This window comes from Pectinophora gossypiella, chromosome 26, assembly GCF_024362695.1.
Source record: "Pectinophora gossypiella chromosome 26, ilPecGoss1.1, whole genome shotgun sequence".
In the NCBI taxonomy this organism is placed as follows: Eukaryota; Metazoa; Arthropoda; class Insecta; order Lepidoptera; family Gelechiidae; genus Pectinophora; species Pectinophora gossypiella.
In genome coordinates, this window is record NC_065429.1 from 6,725,960 (window position 1) to 6,746,158 (window position 20,199).

Here is a 20,199-nt window from a genome sequence, read left to right on the forward strand (position 1 = left end):
GGTATCTCGCAGGCGGTACATAATGTTTATAAAAGAGCGAAATTGATTCAAAATTTTCGCATTCGCATCGTATTTCGCGAATCCGCAAGGTGGACGGTGTGTGGACTTGCCTTTATATTTATTAAGGTGTTTTGTGACTTGTGTTTTTATTATTTATGTGGCGTTTGAGAAGGGTCTAATTAATAGGTGAGTATTTTTTTCTTCATTAATACTAATTGATTGATCGTAATTACATACTTATAGGATTTTTCTGTACCCAAAAGTTGTCTGGAAGAAATTGCTGCATGAGGATTAAGGCCGCCTGTTGTTCGTTTCTGTATCTTGTGTCCGTTGTGTTCAATAAAGTATTTTATCTATCTATATATTATATTTTTTTAACGAACGTCTAGGGCCCTGTGCCGAGGTTTTTATTGCAGCTTTTCCCCGGCTATACAGGTTGTGAGAAGCTGCAGTAGTTTTAGGCGGATGAGACGTTCGTTATGTAAAAAATTACTATTCAAAGTGTAATTAAATAGACTAAATAGCTTGTTATTGTCTATTTTATATAATGTATATATTTTGACTGCTATTAATTACTTTCATTTATAATTTTATGTAATAAAGTATATAAGTGTAACTATGTTACCTACTGAATAAATATATTTTTGAATTTGAATTACCTGGCAAACAATATTATAACATACAGCCTATTTTAGGTCCCACTGCTGGGCACAGGCCTCCCCTCAATCAACCGGAGGGGGTATGGAGTATCGAGCATAGTCCGCCCCGCCTACTGTACTTATACAGGGTGTTAGTGACATCGTAACGAATACTGAGGGGGGTGATTTAGACCATGATTCTGAGTTGATATCAAGTGGAATTTTCCGTCGCAAAATTCATGATTTTTTCGTTTTTTTTTAATTCTATACTTTTGCGATCGAAAGTTCCACTTGATATTAACTCAGAATAATGAGTTGAATCATTACCCTCAGTATTCGTTACGATATCCCTTACACCCCGCACCCGTACGGTCACGAGCATTAATATGTATACACTTTGTTACCATGTCACATTAACTTTTTTGACAGATTGAACTGTAAGTCTCACTAAATGTCAAATATGTTAGTGCGACAGAGTCGTAAAGTGGGTACATTATATTGCTCATGACTGTACGTACATAAAGGTAGCCATACAAGTAGGTATGGATGTTAGTGACACCGTAACGAATACTGAGGGGGATGATTCAGACCATGATTCTAAGTTGATATTAAGTAAGTGAAATTTCCTGTCTGAAAATTCATAAAAATATTTGTGTTTTTTTAAATTATTTTCCGTTCCATACTTTTGCGACGGAAAAATCCACTTGATATCAACTCAGAATCATGGCTTGAATCGTCCCTCAAAGTTTTCGTTACGATGTCACTAATAACTGTACTGTATGTGATGTCCCTGTATACCTAAATAATATAATGCGCGTGCCCATATGTCATCTATGATCCAAACTTAAATCCCAACTCATAAAGTCGAATTCAGTGATCCCACCGGGATTCCAACCCAGGCCCTTCAGATTATAAGCCTAACGCTCAACCACTGGACCACAGAGGCCGTTACTAGGGCTTCGGGCGTCACTTACTATGCGTGTTTTTATCCTAACGATGGCATTTTTGTTGCAGGTTAATTTGTTGAATTTCTCTCGGAAAATTTTTCAGAAAACAAAATGGCGTTTTTATCAAGATGGCTGCTGTTGACAGCGTGTCTAGTCACCATTATAAGAGGCGATGACATTGACAGAGCGGCAAGGAAGGATGTCGTGATAAAGTTATTGAGGGTAAGAATTTTTATAAACAGCCTATACACATCCCACTGCTGGGCATAGACCTCCCCTCAACCGGAAGGGGTATGGAGCATACTCCACCACGCTGCTCCACTGCGGGCTGGTGGAGGTGTTTGGATTAGTAGCCCGTGACCAACGGCTTAGCGTGCCTTCCGAAGTACGGAATCATCTTACTTTTTCGGACAATCTGGTGATTCAAGCCTGCAATGTCCTTGCCAAACAAAGGACAGTCTCACAAAGTCATTTCGACAATATCCCCATCAGGAATCGAATCCGGACCTCCAGATCGTGAGCCCAACGCTCTAACCACTAGACCACGGAGGTTGTTTTCGGAAGAATTTCCAAACATAATTAAAACACTAATACCAGGTTTTTACCGCGTTAAAACCGGGGATATGAGACTCCCGATTTTTCAACACTATTGCAAGTGCCACCGGGACGACCCTTCACAATGTCACATCACATAAATACATCACATTGGTCTAACAGAAAGCTCAGTGAGACATTGGTAGTTAGGTAGTTAGTTTAAAGAACGTTTAGGGCCCTGTGCCGAGGTTTTTCTTGCAGCTTCTTTTCCCCGGCTATACAGGTTGTGAGAAGCTGCAGTAATTTTAGGCGGATGAGACGTTCGTTATGTAAAAATTGACGATTCAAAGTGTAATTACGTTACCTACTGAATAAAGATATTTTTGAATTTGAATTTGAGTTCACCTTGTGATGGATGTACCTCTGGCTACCCCAATTGGGTTATAGTCGTGAGGCTGTGTTATGTAAATTGTGATGTTTTATAAATATTCAATTATGTTTCAGGAGATGGTGAATCAAACTAAAGCTGATACGCTTAACTTGCCAGCGAATGCTTCATCTATAAGAGAAAATATCACAGACACGTTTAGGTAAGTTAATAGGCTATTTGACAACTTAGTCAAATGAGATACTTTTTACGAAACGTCGAAACGAAAATTTTATGGTATTTGTATGAAAATACTGTCCTGTGACGTCATCAATAAATGTAGTCAAAAGTCGTACTCATTGTTACCTAATACATAAATAAAATTCTAAAATAAGTCCAAAAGAAACGTGTGATTGTTTTTTGATTATGTTAGTCTAGCTTCTATTTCTAGATTGGCATTTCATAATTTATCCTTGACCCAGAAAACGGGCATATAAATGTAAACTTAACAAGGGCTCTCTCTTGATAAATGCTTACGCTTTTATTTTATTTTATTTGGGTAACTTACAGTTTTTTTCCAAAATGGATACTTATCGCTTAGTTAGTTATCGCTTACGCACCGCGGAAACCGGACGTGTGTACGGCAGAAAGTAGTAAAGTTGGAATTACAGTGTGTTGATTAGAAATGGTGTGTGAGGCCTGTAATCGTGCCATACATTTGGGAGAAAGTATATGCTGCTCGGTTTGTAAGAAGGCTTACCATTATACGTGCCTAAATATAACAACTGCTGTGTATCGAGAATTCAAAATAAACTCCACTTTAATACAGCGAAGTGTCTCACAATAAGTTTTGGTCGTATGAAGAACCCTTTACACCACGGGTATAGCATCAGTGGCGAAGAGTTAAAGCGCGTTCAACGGGTACGAGATCTGGGTGTTAATATGAACACGGGTCTTACTTTCTCCGAGCACATTGCAAACGTATGTAAGAAAGCTTTCAGGACACTAGGGTTTGTGTTGCGGCAGGCCAAAGACTTCACAAACATTAAAGCTATAACAGCCCTTTATAATGCTCTGGTTAGAAGTCAGCTTGAATGCAATGCAGTGGTCTGGGATCCATAAGCAAATGCTCGAGAAGGTGCAGAACAAATTCATTAGATATCTGTTCTTCAAATATTATGCGGTGTATCCTTTTTACCCTTCAGAACGACCAATATCAAATACCTTGGTGTAGTTATGGACGAAAAGCTCACTTTTTACGACCACATAGCAAAAACTTCCGATAGAGTCCGAAGACTTATTTATATTATGCGTCGCCTGAGGTCAGCTGCACCTAAGAAACTTCTCTTTACTGTGTATACTGCTCTTTGTGAGTCTATAATAACGTATTGTATACCAGTTTGGGGCGGGTCAGCGAATTCTGAACTACTCCATCTAGAAAGAGCCCAGCGCTCTATATTAAAAGTTATGCTTAGAAAGCGTTTCATGTTCCCAACTAACTTATTATACAAGGAATGTAAAGTTTTAAATGTTCGGCAATTATTTATTTTAAGGGCGTTGTCAATGACTCATAAGAGTATTATCAGATCTAATGAGTACACTGTCCTACTTGAAAAAAGGAGATTTAATATCCCTCTACCTATAGTCAGCACTAGTTTTGCCAGGCGTTTTCCTAATTTTCTACATCCGTACCTATACAATAAGATTAATAAAATTTGCTCTATTTGTAAATTGAAAACTAATCAAGCGCAAGAAACATTAAAGAAATGGCTATTATCTCTAAGCTATGAGGAGACGGAAGATCTTTTAAGGATCACAGCATAAATACTCTTAAATAACACTCTGTCTTACATACCTACATTACACCCGCAGACACGCATACACGCACACACGCACTCACACACACACACACACACACACACACACACACACACACACACACACACACACACACACATACACACACAGTCACTTATACCCTTTATTACACATAAACATAATACATATATTTAAATATACACTCACAGACATACATACAAATAAGATTCTTCTTTTTAACAATGATCTCTTTTATTTTAAAGTCAAATATTATTGTTTGTTAGTGTAGTTGTTCAAATGTAACGATTAACAACTTATTTAGTGTATTATTATTATAATTTTTTTCTTTATAATGTTTTAGCAGAGTATAAGATAGTATGTTCTAACTATAATGGTAACGTTTGAACGTGACTTCTGCGATACGGGCTTTAGCCTAGTGCAGGAGTTACAGCTAATCTTGTATGAATGTTTAATAACAGTTAAAATATTATGTACCAATACTTTGTCTGAAGATGATTGTTTGTAAATAGTTATAAGTACTTAATGTTTTTTTTCTGAATAAATTTTTATTATTTTATTATTATTATGTACCCAACTCTGTTTGTACTTGGTATGGTTGGGTATAACAAATTAGAGGTGAGGAGAGGGATGGCATTAACCTCATACTTGATAAGAGTATTTAGAGGCATCATTACACACGCTGAGGTGTTAGTTGAGATGAGGCTGTGTGTGCCGGATAGGTTCGTGGAGCGGCGGCGGCGCCCACGTTTGTTCGCGATGCGCAAGGGCCACACAAGAGCAATTGACACGATTAACAGTGTGGCAGAGAGGATTGATATCTTTGTTTGTAGTCTGAGCGAATTCCGATGGGTTACCTTATGTATTTTATGTACTGAGTGAGTTTATGTTACTTGTGTTAGTGTAATTATTCTTTGTAGCTACTATTCTATCGCATTAGGTCCTACCTGTAATGATAGTGTATTGAAGTTGAAATAAATAAATAAATAAATACTTATAAATTGCGGTGAAGACAAATATCGTGGGTTTCACGTTCCCGAGAAATGCATTTTCGGAGGTATGTGACCTAACCTGTACTGGGCTGGTTTTCCCTTCGCGGGTTGGAGGGTCAGACAGGCAGTCGCTCCTGTAAAAAACTAGACCTGTCAAATCTTCAGGTTAGGTAAGCGTACCCTGTGAAAAACGGGATGATGCTAAGGGGACGATGAGGATTCTTGTAAATACAAACAAATGCTATTAAAAAGCTACTTGATAAATGCTCTCACTTGATAAATTTAATGCTCTCATTTGACAAGTGCTCTCAATTGGCAAAGGCTCTCACTTAACAAAGGCTCTCATTTGACAAGTTCTCTCACTCGATAAGTGCTCTTAATTGACAGAGGCTTTCACTTGATAAATGCTCTCTTAACGAAGGCTCTCACTTAACAAAGGCTCTCATTTGACAAGTTCTCTCACTTAATAAGTGCTTTCAATTGATAAGTGCTCTTAATTGACAAAGGCTCTCACTTGATAAATGCTCTCTTAACAAAGGCTCTCGACACTTATTAATTCCACCTTCCTTTGCAGCTGCGAGAACCGAACCTATGGCTACTATGCTGACGTGGACAACGACTGCCAAGTTTTCCACGTGTGTCTGACGTCACAGGGGGCTACGGGGCGCAACACTACGTATAGATGGAGCTTCATTTGTCCCAATGAGACCATTTTCAATCAGGTAAAGGAGTTTTAGAATAGAATAGAATAGAAAAAAGTTTATTATAAAAGGACGCCACAAACAAAAAAAAGACAACAACATCATATTATCTTTCCACTAAAACAATTACAAAATAACAAGACGAAGAAGTGGACGTCTTGAGATAATATAGGTAGAGAGATTTTATTTACTACCGGAGCTAAAATTAAACATAAAACATCACATACGTAAGCTCACGGCTATTTGGGGTAGTCGCTACCCCAATTGGGGTAGTCGAGGTACATCCATCGCAAGATGAACTAAGTACCCATACCTCACAGAGCTTTCTGTTACACCAACGTGATATGTGGCGAGCCGTATCGCCGTCGATACTAGACGACGCTCTTAGCCGATGTTTGCGCCCAACTGGGCACCCTCAGACCTGTTGTCTTAAATGTTGAACCGGGTGAGAGCCTTCAGCGCTCCCCATTTGTCCGGCCAAGTAGTTAATGCCATCTGCGGCAAATCTACAATAAGTCATGTCAAAAAAAAAAAACCGTCTATAATGGTCGAGCCAACTGCAGTTAAGATGAATTAAGAACTCGTTGGCGGTAGTTCGTTATCGGGGTTCGAACTGGCGCTTCTCGTGGGAGAAGCAAGTCGGTATACCACAGGACTACATTGACCTTTCCCCACGCTGGATTGCCAGCGAAATATTATCATAACAGATCGGAAACCCAAAGCTCAATTACTGAATTACGGAGACCAAGATTATCTAAAAGTGCTATTCCTTTTCCTCCATAGGAAGTCCTGACCTGCACCAGACCACGCGACTCCATTGACTGCGAAGACTCACCTATGTTCTACCACCTGAACATGGAAATTGGCAAGGAAACCAATGATACTGAACAAAACGAACTCAACAAACCTACTGACGACAAAAATGAATCCAAACAACCAGAGAACAAACCTCAAAGAAGAAGACCGGTGAAGAAACAGAACCTGATCGTTGATGAACTAATGAAAGAAGTAAAAAAGGAAAATATTCTAGCTGAAGAATTAGATGAAGAACTTATCCCAGTTGTTGAAGAAACAGAGAAAGTAGAAGATCTTGACAATAATGCAGAACTAGAAAGACAACAGGAGAAGATTCAAGAGGCACAAAATGTAGAAGATAAGAGTACAGAGAAGAAGGAAGTAGAAGAAACAAGGCCAGTAGTACAAGAAGTCGATGCAGAATATGTTATGAAAGGGAAAAGAATGGAGAACGCAAGACTTAGTGCTGAGAGAAGTTTGAGAAGAGGAAGGAAGATCAATAGAGGCAGTTATAGGTTTCAGTCTGGCCATTAAGTAATTCCGTAAATAAAGTAAGTTATAAAGTAAAAGAAAAGAGCGTTTTATTTCAATTCAGACAATTATTTCAATTTTATGGTCTTCTTTTAAGAAAGAAAGAAAGAAAGAAACATTTATTACTTCCGGACACCACAGACACAGACAGACAGGTAATCAATAAGTACACAAACAAAAAAAAAATATATCAAAACAAAAAGAAAAACAAACCAAATACATAAAAACAATAATAATAAAACAAAGTAATATAAATGCAACGCACTGATGGCCCGATCATCTGCGGTGGAGTCCGGAATAAAAGGACCTCGCTCAGCATAAGTCGCGGCGTGAGCCACGACGCTGGTATTCTGCGGGCCCTGCATTGCCCTGCATTTTTATGGGGGTTAATGAAAAACAAAGAACTCTTTCAGCTGCTTGTCTGCCCGGGCATGTCGTATAATCCGACAGAGGGATTGTGTCGGACAATTATTATGGGCGATAGGCTGATCCCTTGTCACCATAAGGTTCATCGTATCCATCTTAGGACTTCGTATCAACAGTGGCTGTTGATTTACAGTAGGTACTAAACTAATCAAATATCCTTCATTAATTATACTAACCTAGGACTAGGGCCCTGTGTCGAGGTTTTTCTTGCAGCTTCTTTTCCCCGGCTATACAGGTTGTGAGAAGCAGCAGTGGTTTTAGGCGGATGAGACGTTCGTTATGTAAAAAATGACGAGTCAAAGTGTAAAATGTTCCCAACTGAATAATGATATTTTTGAATTTGATTATGATATTGGTCGACTAGTCGCTTCACCTCTAATCATGGCGAGAAATAGGTATATATTAGTACTTACGTTGGTTACGAGTTACTATGTCGGTAGTGTAAACATTAATTAATTTTATAGTTATGTTTTATGATTTAAGTAATTAAAAACTTCAGTGAAAACTATTGCGCTTGCTGTGTGACGCACGAGTTATCAACGTGTTCGTAAGTTTATTTTTAATATAGATTTTATTGTGCACTATGACTAATCAAATCACAGTTGACTCGACCATTATAGACGGCGATACGGCTCACCTATCACGTTGGTCTAACAGAAAGCTCGGTCAGGTGTGAGGACTTAGTTCATCTTGCGATGGAGCAAAAGGGATCAGTGCCCAGCGAATTATTGTAAACAGTGGTGAAATTACCTTTACCTTTACAGATGACATAATTTAAAAAAAATATGTTTTGTAGGTGTTTTTGGTCTATTACAGAAACGACATGTAACGAAGGCTTAAGTGCAACCAGTTAATTTATTACTCTGCAAGAAACTGATTGGACTTTTGCACCTTATCGTACCTCTGACTACCCCAATAGGGATATAGTCGTAAGCTTATATTGTGTTATATTTGTAAACAATCATCAATCTTAAACATCGTGAGGAAACCCATATTCCCGAGAAATGCGTTTCGGTGGTATGTGATCTAATCTACCATCATCATCAGCCCATTAACGTCCCCTCTGCTGTGGCACAGGCCTTCCCTATGGATGGATAGGGAGATCGGGCCTTAAACCTTCACGCGGGCCCAGTGCGGATTGATGGTTATTAACGACTGCTAATGCAGCCGGAACCAACGGCTTAACGTGCCTTCCAAAGCACGGAGGTGCTCGAGGTGAAAACTTTTTTTTGTGGTCACCCATCCTATGACCGACCTTTGTGAAAGTTGCTTAACTTCAACAATCGCAGACCGAGCGCGTTTACCGCTGCGCCACCGAGCTCCTCAACCGATTTAACCTATATCGGGCTGGTTTTCCCTTCGCGGGTTGGAAAGTCAGACAGCCAGTCGCTTCTGTCAAATCTTCAGGTTAGGTAAGCGGACCCTGTGGAAACGGGACAACGCTATGGAGATGATGACTTTGTACAGAATCTTACCCGAGTTATGATGTGTCTAAAGAACGCTTACCCAGTAAATGCCTATTCTTTCTAGCTTAAGAAGACAAGGATACACAAACCTGAGCTTCTTGCTACAGAAAGCTAATGAATTGTAGTGGATTGAAAATGGGAAAGAAAAACGGAGAGTGATAAAAGAGCTTATGCACTTTCGATTTAACTCCACTTTTCTAGTCCAATCAAAATTAAGTTCAAAATTGATTTGGACATAATTATAACGAGGAACCGGTGACGTCAAAAAGGCAATTTAATTCTTTATCTCAGCGTGTCTAATCAGAAATCCTACGCTCAATTTCAAATCTACTCGTTTCCAATCAAACTGGCAGTGGAAAATAAATCTAAAAATGATTTTTTTATAAAATGTCTTGGCCCCAACAATGTTACTTATATTGTTAATCATTTCCATTAATGCTATCATCACAATTGCTGAGGAGAATGACAGTTTCGAGACTAGATATATAGATCTACTCCCCGCTAAAGAGAAAAGGGAATTCATTGAGACGATTGCCAGACGAATACTAGAAGAGGTAAAGTCCAAAGATGCAGCTAAAGGCAGCACAGAAGTATCAGAAGACCAACTTAATAAACAAAGTGCATACGTCTCTAAACTTTTAAAAGAAGAAGCCGAGACTTTGCGCAGAAGAACGAAAGGAGAAAGCAGACGGGGCACAGACGAAGAAGATGACAAAAAACGAGTACAAGATAAGTCAATAGACTTCACGTTACGTGAACTCGCTCATAATCCAGAACTTGAGGAAGTTACTACTTCAAGCTCGAAAGTAGAAGTTGCTAAGTATTTGAAAAATTCAACAGACAACATATCGGTCGAAGTACAAATAGTACCCCAAAAGAAAAAGAAGAAGAAGACTCATAATAGTCGGATAATTAAGATACCTATAAAAGCAAAACACGGCGATCCTGCGTCAACAAGGGAAAATGAAACAAAGATAATTATCGGGTCAGAAAACAAGCCTTTACCAAAAGAAGACCCTACAAACAAAACGGATGATGAACCTAAAGTGAAATTACCACTACATATAACTAGAGAGGATATTTTTAAGAATTCTCCTCAAAAACAAGAGGATGACATAAAAAATACAAAAAAAGAGGAGAATAAACAAAGTGATCTAAACAGTGAAAATGAAAACGATAACTATAGGAATAAAAAACAGAAATCTGAAGTGAAGGGTGAAAGCCTTAAAAGTGAAAATAAAGTTAAAAACACAGAAAACGTCGATGGAGGTAAGTCTGATGATAGTGCCAGAAGTGATGTCCGCAAAGAAAACGAAAATCGGTCAGTTCAGGACAAAAATAATACTCAGATTGATAGTTTTAACGATAAAACTAATCAAAATGCAACAGCGGCTGAAGATATTTCAAAACCTATTAAAAATAGTAGAAGAAACGCTAACGACAATGATGATAAAGATCTAGATGAACGGGACAAATCTCTCTTAGATCATGGAGTGGAATCAATGACTAGTGACACTCGCAAACCTCCGGTAGGAATTGAAGACGACCTAAAAACCTTTAGTAATAAAAATAAAAAACCTGCTAAAAAAGACGAAAAAAGTGTCGTTAATAAATTAATAGCAAGAACTAATGACAGACAATTAGAATCAAGTGAAAAAATCGACCATAAAAAAGATGAGGCCAAAAAAAGTCTGGAATCAACCGAAGGAATCTATGATAAAAATGACAAAATCAAGCACAAGTCTGAATCAAATGAAGAAAACGACAATGAAAAACGTGAGAATAAACAAAAACTTGAATCAAGTGAAAGAAATTATAATAAAAAAGACAAGGTGCAAAATCCTGATTTTGACGAAGAAAAAGTTAATGAAAAACATGAAAACAAACAAAAGCTTGAATCAAATGAAAACATTTATGATAAAAAATACAAAGTCAAGCAAAAGTCTGTATCAAATGAAGAAAACGACAATGAAAAACAGGAAAATAAACAAAAATCTGAATCGAATGAGAAAATTGATGATATAAAATACAAGGTAAAGCAAAAGACTGACTTGGATGAAGAAAATGATAATAAACATAAACTTGAATCAAGTGAAAGAAATGAAAATAAAGAACGAAATTATGATAAAAAAGACAAGGTCAACCAAAAGTTTGACTTTAATGAAGAAAACAATGAAAAACGTGAGACTAAAGAAAGACTTGTATCGAGTGAAAGAAACGACACTGAAAAACAGAAAAATATACAAAAATCTGAATCCAATGAAAAAAATTATGATAAAAAATACAAGGTCAAGCAAAAGTCTGACTTGGAGGAAAAAACCGACAAATATAAACAAAAGCTGGAATTGGAGGAAAGAAACGACAATGGAAAACATGAAAATAAACAAAATCCTAAATTAAATGAGAAATTGGACGACGACAGTGAAAGACATGAGAATACACAAAAATCAAGTGATAAATCCGTTCATCAGAATGAGAAGCTTAAGCAAAAGTCTGACTCTAATGAAAATAATGACAATGAAAAACATGAGAATAAACAAAAACCTGAATCTAGTGAAAGAACAGACGATAGAAAACAAGACAATAAACAAAAATCTATGTCAAGTGAAAAAATCAATGATAAAAAACATCATAACAACCAAAATTATACGTCAAGTGAAATTATGAATGATAAAAAACATAGAAGTAAAGAAAAATCAGAATCAAATGAAAAAAATGATGACAAAGAAAACAAGACCAAGCAAAAACCACATGCAAGTGACAGACTCGAGGGTGAATCAAAAGCTGTCAGTAACAGTGAAAAGAAATTAGATTCAGAGCCCACAACACTTTCACTTCAAGACCACCCAGCGAACAGTACACAAGTAGCAACACCAGAAGACTTAACGAATCCACTATTACCGTCTGCAATAACGACCCAAGAGATTAAAAAGAATCTTACTGAACAAAGTCATGATGAAAACACTAAAGAAATAAATACCGTAAATAAAGATGATACGATAAATACAGATAAAGTTAACAAAGATACTCCAAAGGTTAATCCGACGACTGAAACAACTCTGTTAGGAGCAAATAAGGCAAGATACACTTCCGAAGAAGATAATTCGACTAAGATGGGAGATGTAATTGCCGAAAAAATAGAGAGTGATACGGGGTACGATTCTAAAGAAATAAAACGGACTACTGCAGGTGATAACACTGAAACAACAACAGAAGAAATAGTCAAAGCAAGAACGATTCACGTCACATGGTACCCCGGCCACACCACTGTAGATTACGATAAAAAACCAGTTACGAAAAAGGGTAAAAGGAAGTCGACGATTGAAATGATAAGAGCGAAAACTAGATATGTGCATTGGCCAACAGATCCCACAACGAAGAAAAAGAAATCCGCAGGCTTACTTAACAAATCAAAGGCGAAACGTTTACCAAAAGGGAAAACTGAAAGAATTAAGAACAGATCTACTGTAACTATGCGTTCAACTGCAAAATCCACAACAATGGTAGCTTCAGACAAAGAAGAAATGGCAAAAGCACCAGTCATAATAAAAAATAATCAAGTGTACATCGTAAACGACGGAGCGGCTTTCAAAGAAAAACTAACTAAGCGTATTGAACTGAACAAAGCCAAGCGAATCGATATATATTCTAGAAAAACTAAAAATAGGACTACAAAGTCTAAGAAAAATAAGACAAAGGATACGGATTTATTGTCTTTTCAAATTAAACCTTTTGGTATCAACATCGCGAAAGAGTGGTCAGTCTTTGAAGTTTGTAAGTATTAATGATTTCTATTCGTTATTTTGCCCATGCGAGAAATACAGTTAGTGATGCCTTAACGAAAACTTTGGGAGATGATTCATTATCATATCGTGTGGAATTATTTCATTGTTTTTCAATTCCATACTTTTGTGATGGGTTTCACTTGACCTCATTTAAAAATCATTAGCTGTATTATCCTCCTTAGTATTCGTTACGGTGTCACTAACACTGCATAATCAATTAGTACGAAAACTGCTATTTTTCCCAATTCATGATGTAAACCATTCATTATTAAGTATAATTTTATTTTTAGTGCCTGGAGAAGACCCGTTCGTTAAGATGTCTGGTAAACCTAAAAAAAAGAGCAAGAAATCACCCTTGTTTGACAGAAATAATGTACAAAGAACGAATGGTAAAGTCGACCAAAAGAACGACCCAAATAATGATGACGTTGGTACACAAATGGAACAACCAAGTTACGCGCCAGTTTACAACTATGCACCAGAAAATGCCTATTACAATCCAGCTAACAGATATGCTCCTCCATTTGATGATTATAGCCAAATCGTACGCAACGACGACGAAGATGACGACACAAAAATAGAAAGACAAATAAAAGAAGGACGCGAAAAGGGCTTTCTTGAATCAGATGAAACTATAGAGAATCATTACGCTCCCGTCTACAACTACGCGCCAGAGAACGCATTTTACAATCCTGAAAATAAATACGTCGTGCCTGACGAAGAAAATGAGCAAATTTTCCTCGGAGACACCGAAGTTGATGACAAACATGCAGAAAGACAGAGAATCGATGACGAGAAGATCGTAAAAGCCCTTCTGGAAGCAAAAGATGACGAGCCAGAAAGGGAGTTTCTGTTCCGGGACGAAAACCCGTATATGAGGAAAGGTAAAAACAAAAAGAAAAAGAAAAACACAATACACATACCAGGGTCAAAAGAACACAGTCACCCATACCACGCTATGTTGCACGATAATCCTCCAAAAACACACTTAGATCACGTAAGAGAAATGCTGCATAGGTTTAATTACTTTGGTTATTACCATTTAGTTAAAACCACGACAGGCGTCCCAACAGAAATGACCTCGCGGTTCCCAATTAATGCTCCATTTACAGATAAAAGCGGCGATCCTTATTATAATTTTAATGTTAATATTCAAACTACAGATATACCGGATATACCAACGATTCCCGAGCCAGAAGCTCGAATAAGAGTTTATAATAAACATCTAAGAAACAGAAGTCCTAAAGAAGATTTAACTGCAGCTTTAAAGTCCCTCTTGAGTCCACGTTTCGACAAGGACAACAAAAAACTGACCAGAACTCTCATAACTGTTTTCGATAAGATAAAAGAAAATAGAAAACAGAAGAGGAAATCTAAAAATTTGTACAAAGACATAGTAAAGAAGATCATAGGTTTAGAGTACGTGAACAGTCCCATAGAAGATCTATATTTGAATAAAAAGTTAATAAACGCTGGCCCAAGAGGACATTACGATGATTTCGATAAAAAGTTATACTATATAGGCCGAACTGGTGAAGATAAACCTGAAGTAAACGTGACAGAGTCCAAATTTAATGAAACTGAAAGCAAAGCGGAAATGATAAATACTATGCGAGAAATTTTAGACATTACTGACGCTACGTACATTTTTCCAGCTTTGAACCAACTGGAGAAAAAGTACGAGAAGAAAAATGATAAGAATGTAAATGAAGACAAGCCTGTGGTTCGGAGTTTGAAGTCTGGAGTTGAGAAGGCTCATGTAGAATTGGAAACTCAAGTGTCAGTGTTAACTGACATGTTGAATGCAGATAACAGAGCTTTGGAAAACTATGACTGGTTAGGGACGACTGTTGACATCAGAGGCGCCCTGAGAAAGCTTGTCGAAATGGGGTTAGTAAATCATTCATTGAGTTATAATTGAGGGTTAGGGTAGTTTCCAAACGTCAAAACACGGAAAGAATATGGAATTTGTATGACAAAGTAACTTGTGACGTCATCGAAAAACGTATCAAAATATCGCGCTTCTACATTTTTCTTTATTAAAATTCATCACACACCTTTAGATCTAAGTTTACGCTGTTATCATAATTAAAACACATAATAACAACAGTGCAACAGTTTCGAAATATCAGGAGTCTCATATCCCTGCTTCAAACGCGGTAAGAACCCGTTATTATGTGTTATAATTACCTTTAGATCTGTCTTTATTTAGTAAACAGAATTTCATAATTTATCTTTGACCTAGGAAACTACCCAATTCATCATAAAAATATATTTTTTTGACATTTTTTTGCATAAATATGCCCATAGATACGCTCACAGCTATTGGGATAGTCAGAGGTACAGTGATGAACAATATAATGTACCCACTGTAGGACTCTGTCGCACTAACATATTTGACATTTAGTGAGACTTACAGTTCAATTTGTCAAAAAAGTTAATGTGACATGGTACCAAAGTGTATAAATATTAACGCTCGTGACCGTACATATCGCGTGCGTTGCGATAAATAAACCGACCATATCACCTTTAATTAAATTAATAACAGCCTCCGTAGTTTAGTGGTTAGAGCGTTAGGCTCACGATCTGAAGGTCCGGGTTCGATTCCAGAAGGGACATTGTCGAAATCACTTTGTGAGACTGTCCTTTGTTTGGTAAGGACTTTTCAGGCTTGAATCACCTGATTGTCCGAAAATGTAAGATGATTCCGTGCTTCGGAAGGCACGTTAAGCCGTTGGTCTCGGTTCTTAGCCGTAAAACACCTCCACCAACCCGCATTGGAGCAGCGTGGTGGAGTCCATCCGTTGCAAGATGAACTAAGTACATCTCTCCGAGCTTTCTGTTAGATCAACATGATGGGTGGTGCAGTATCGCCGTCTATAATGGTCGAGCCAACTGTGTCAGTGAAAACTACACTATTTAAAGCTTCAAAGCTAAAAAAGAAATAATGAGGTACATTAGAAAACAAAAAAAACAAAAACTATAGGTGGCGTTGTACAAATTTAACCTGATAATTACCTATTTTATCATTGCTCGGGTACAACATTATTCAAAACATAATGTAATGCCAGAGACGCATTATATCAAAATAATTGTTGCTTGATTTTTGGATCAGATATGGTATAGAATTATGTTGTTACCTATATTGCTTCTCTTTATTTTGATCAGTTTAATAATAGGTGGAAGATGTGTTGTGTTGTGCCTGGTTATAATAACCAGGGTCATCATTTATACCCAAAAACATAGATAAAAGATGCATTATATTTGTTATTCATGAAATCCGAAGGTTAAGCAAAGGCAATTCTGTACAGGGCCATCTTTATTTTGTAAGGGGAAGGTCCACCATTGTCCGGCAAAATTGGAAGCGTAAAGAAACTAAAGATTGAATATCAAAATGTGCCAAGTTTGGTGGCGAACTTTCATATTATTTTTTCGTGAAAAATTGGGTTCCGACATGAAAAAGGATCCAAAAGGATCCGAAAGTATGTCGGAACCCAATTTTTCACGAAAAAATAATATGCAAGTTCGCCACCAAACTTGACATTTTAATATTCACCCTAAACTGCTTTTTTTTCAGACAAAGCGTTAAAAACGACGGCTATATCCACCCAAGAGACTTACAACTTCTAAAGTACGTGCTTTTCCTATTCGAATCGGTGAAGGACTCCATAAGAACTGAAGAGGAATTCTTCAGATCCGCGGACGCCAAAGGACTGAGACCAAAAGGCCGAAGGAACCAGGGAAGGATTTCGGAAAGACCTTGGTTATCCAGGAGTGGAATGAAGCAAAAACTGGATGCCTTCGTTACTTTCTGGGAGGGTATAGACTATGCCTTGAGTGATGTAAGTCACATTTTACATTTAAATATTTTGTAGGACATTATTATTGAGCCGTGGTAGCACAGTTGGACACGTCGTGGACATCGTGAGGAAACCCACATTCCCGAGAAATGCATTTTCGGAGGTCAAAGACCAAAGAGCATCAAGCATCTAACCAGTATTGGGCTGGTTTTCGCTTCGCGGGTTGGAAGGGCAGACAGGCAGTAGCTTTTGTAAAAATCCGGACCTGTTAAATCTTCTGGTTAGGTAAGCGGATCCTGTGAATAATCAAAACATAAAATAACTCAAGGAGATTCGTCCAATCTCGAATGGGATCTCGTAATATTATGCTTCGGGATTGATCTCGAAAAATTACACGAGATCTCGTGAAATCGGTGACGTGTACTCTTCTTTCATCCGTCTCCTAACGGCCTCTGTGGTCCAGTGGGTGAGCGTTGGGCTCATGATCCGGAGGTCCCGGGTTCGAATCCCGTTGGGGACATATCACAAAAAACACTTTGTCATCCCTAGTTTGGTTAGGACACTACAGGCTGATCACCTGATTGTCCGAAATTAAGATGATCTGTGCTTCGGAAGGCAGATTATTACTTAATTACTGATGTAAGTTAGTAGTCGTTACATGAGGCCTTTGGCGGCTCTATAATAACCCTGACAGCGGGGTTGCTGAGGTTGGTAATCCACCTCCCCCACACGATAGAAGAAGATCTGTCTCCTTTATCGCCCAACACTTGGAACCATACAGCAAGACAGGTCTTATGACCGTCTTGTATTTTGTATCAAGGTTATAAAAAAAAACATAATAAGGTAGATAACCAATTTATTGTTTCAGTTACACGACGCGATAAAACACATATCGATAATAACAAAATACAGAAGCCAGCATTGGTATAAGAACTTAAAAGAACTTTACTTATCTCGTCCTAAAAGAAAACAGGTCTTGGAAGTGTTACTACACCTGGCAGCGACCAGGTTTGTAGGCCTGGTTGAAGACAGTGCACTGAATGGAGCCGAAAACAACTATGTGAAATATTCTATGAAGCATGTTACTCAGGTGGACAGAACGAGAGATGAATTGGTATTCATTGTAGCTCTTCTCAATGAGCTACTAAAAGAATATTGAAATTTTGTTAACATAAAAATAAAATTACTTATTAAATATTAAAAGGTTGTTTTACTTGATCTAATAACTCGATTACTCAGCCACGCAGGCCAATCAGCTCGCGTCAGAAAGGCCGGTCACTTCTACCTCTATTTTATGGAGCTCAACATACGTAGACTTACTACTACCGTAGATCAGCGTCCATATTTTTTTTTGACGTAACTTATTGTAGATTTGCCGCAGATGGGATTAACTACTTGGCCGGACAAATGGGGAGCGCTGAAGGCTCTCACCTGGTACAACGTTTAAGACAACAGGCCTGAGGGTGCCCAGTTGGGCGCGAACCTCGGCTCAGGGCGTCGTCTGAGAGGAAAAATATTTGAAAGAATTAATCGACCCTAGAGGGTCGATAGCGATAAGCACTGATTGACGGAAAATCAGCGTTCAAAAAGTGGGACGCAAAGTTACTGTGAATATAGCGACGTTGACAGTACTTTACCTCAGTGCGCGATTAGGCGCCGAACTGGCAACACCGGGAAGTGCGTGGTAAAAACTTGCAAAAATAGAAGCTCAAAGCGAAAAAAGAAGGATGGAACATTTTATTTCTAATAAGTAATGACATTGTGCATGTTATCACAATATAAAAAAAATAATTTTCGCAGTAAAACCCGCCAAAATTATTACTTTAGTTTAAAATACACGAAAACAAGTAATCCCGGTCAATCCGAGTCGCAGTATAACCCGACTGCGTTACGAAGCACCACGCGCTAATATACGTAATAAGACGATGCGTGCTTTCTTAATTTGATTGAATGTATTTTATTGAATGTATATACCGCTGTGTACGAAAGTATAGCTAAACAAGCGCCAAGTTTTCGCCGCATTTTTGTATCAAGCGCTGTATCTGCGGTAGTGGTAAATCAATGGTGCTCAATAATGAGGAGAAAAACTGCCTATTTTTCCCATCAGGTGTCGCTACTTGAGTGTTCTTAAATTTTGACAGTTTTCCGTAGGTACTATTTGAGCGCGAAGATACGTATTGCTCTGTGTATCGGCGTCCGAAGGACGTAATATACGACCCCGACGACCCGATTACTCTAGCCATAGAGGCAGCCAATCAGCTCGCGACACCAAACACTTCAAGACCCCGATACCGACCCCGCCGGCGTGGTCGACGATTTCCCTCATTCAGCGCTTATCGCTATCGACCCACTAGGGTCGCTTAATTCTTTCAAATATTTTTCCTCTCAGACGACGCCCTGAGCCGAGGTTCGCGCCCAACTGGGCACCCTCAGGCCTGTTGTCTTAAACGTTGTACCGGGTGAGAGCCTTCAGCGCTCCCCATTTGTCCGGCCAAGTAGTTAATGGCATCTGCGGCAAATCTACAATAAGTCACGTCAAAAAAAAAAGCTCTGTGTATTTGAGTAAACAAACATATATACACATTATTATGTGAATTTTGAATGATGCTGATTCCTGTAAACAGCATCTAATTTTATTTTAAGTTATACCTGTCATTTTCTTATCCGCCGAAAAGGAAAGGGACGGGTAATCGACAGGCATAAAATTTATGGATCACACGTCAATTTTAGGCACGAATCTAAATAAAACCGCCTAAAAATTTTACATTGATAAAAACCCGACCTAATTAACACGTTAACAGTCCGGTGTACCGTATGTGGCACACGGGGAGCGGTTCCGCCGAGTTCGTGTACCCTATGAGGTACACGAGACCAGTGCAGCTTTATGGGCTGTCAAATCACGGACTCGTAAAATTTGTTGATATTTTCATAAAGGACTTGTAGCCAAAGACCTTATAAATAGAAAAAGTCAAAAACATGTCACATTGAATAACAAACGAAAGCCAAAAAATATAATATCTCATTTGGACATATGGCATGTTTTGAAACGCTTGTATGGGGACTGTTAACGTGTTAAGTTGACAGCACACATCAAAGGGTTTGCATACCAATAAGATACCTCTTTGATTTATTCGGATTATTCATTCATCCGTCCCTTTTCTTTTTGGCGGAGAAGAAAATTACGGGTATAACTTAAAATAAAATTAGGTGTCTGCAGGAATCGGGCCAATATGTGCGTCATTTTATAATATTTTTCTATGACGTCACAGTGTGCTTTTTCATACAAATTCCATAGTAATTTCGTGTTTTGACGTTTAGTAAAAAGTAACTGATTTGACTAGTTGGAGAGAAGCCTAATATTGTGATTTGAAATGAAAACCC

At 38.1% G+C, this 20,199-nt stretch overlaps 2 protein-coding genes across 2 annotated transcripts; both read left to right on the forward strand.

The window, feature by feature from the left end:
• The first annotated feature begins 70 nt into the window (after positions 1-70).
• LOC126378486 (uncharacterized) lies at positions 71-7,365 on the forward strand. Its single transcript, XM_050026888.1, has 5 exons — positions 71-186; positions 1,653-1,807; positions 2,624-2,709; positions 5,889-6,036; positions 6,799-7,365. Exons 2-5 carry the CDS (start codon positions 1,697-1,699, stop codon positions 7,342-7,344), a joined length of 891 nt encoding a protein of 296 aa, XP_049882845.1. The 5' UTR covers positions 71-186; positions 1,653-1,696; the 3' UTR covers positions 7,345-7,365.
• Positions 7,366-9,637: 2,272 nt separating this feature from the next.
• Positions 9,638-17,977, forward strand: LOC126378314 (myb-like protein X). The gene is made up of 4 exons (XM_050026507.1): positions 9,638-13,007; positions 13,309-14,908; positions 16,596-16,860; positions 17,687-17,977. The coding sequence occupies exons 1-4, from the start codon at positions 9,638-9,640 to the stop codon at positions 17,975-17,977; spliced, it is 5,526 nt and encodes a 1,841-aa protein (XP_049882464.1).
• Positions 17,978-20,199: the final 2,222 nt, after the last annotated feature.

Bases quoted from the DNA above. Each gene is read 5' to 3' on its own strand.
- LOC126378486 (XM_050026888.1), top strand. From the start codon at position 1,697: ATGGCGTTTTTATCAAGATGGCTGCTGTTGACAGCGTGTCTAGTCACC. The intron at 1,808-2,623 runs GTAAGAATTTTT...ATTATGTTTCAG, and splicing joins TCGTGATAAAGTTATTGAGG to GAGATGGTGAATCAAACTAA. The intron at 6,037-6,798 runs GTAAAGGAGTTT...TTTCCTCCATAG, and splicing joins ATGAGACCATTTTCAATCAG to GAAGTCCTGACCTGCACCAG.
- LOC126378314 (XM_050026507.1), top strand. From the start codon at position 9,638: ATGTTACTTATATTGTTAATCATTTCCATTAATGCTATCATCACAATT. The intron at 14,909-16,595 runs GTTAGTAAATCA...CTTTTTTTTCAG, and splicing joins AGAAAGCTTGTCGAAATGGG to ACAAAGCGTTAAAAACGACG. The intron at 16,861-17,686 runs GTAAGTCACATT...TTATTGTTTCAG, and splicing joins TAGACTATGCCTTGAGTGAT to TTACACGACGCGATAAAACA.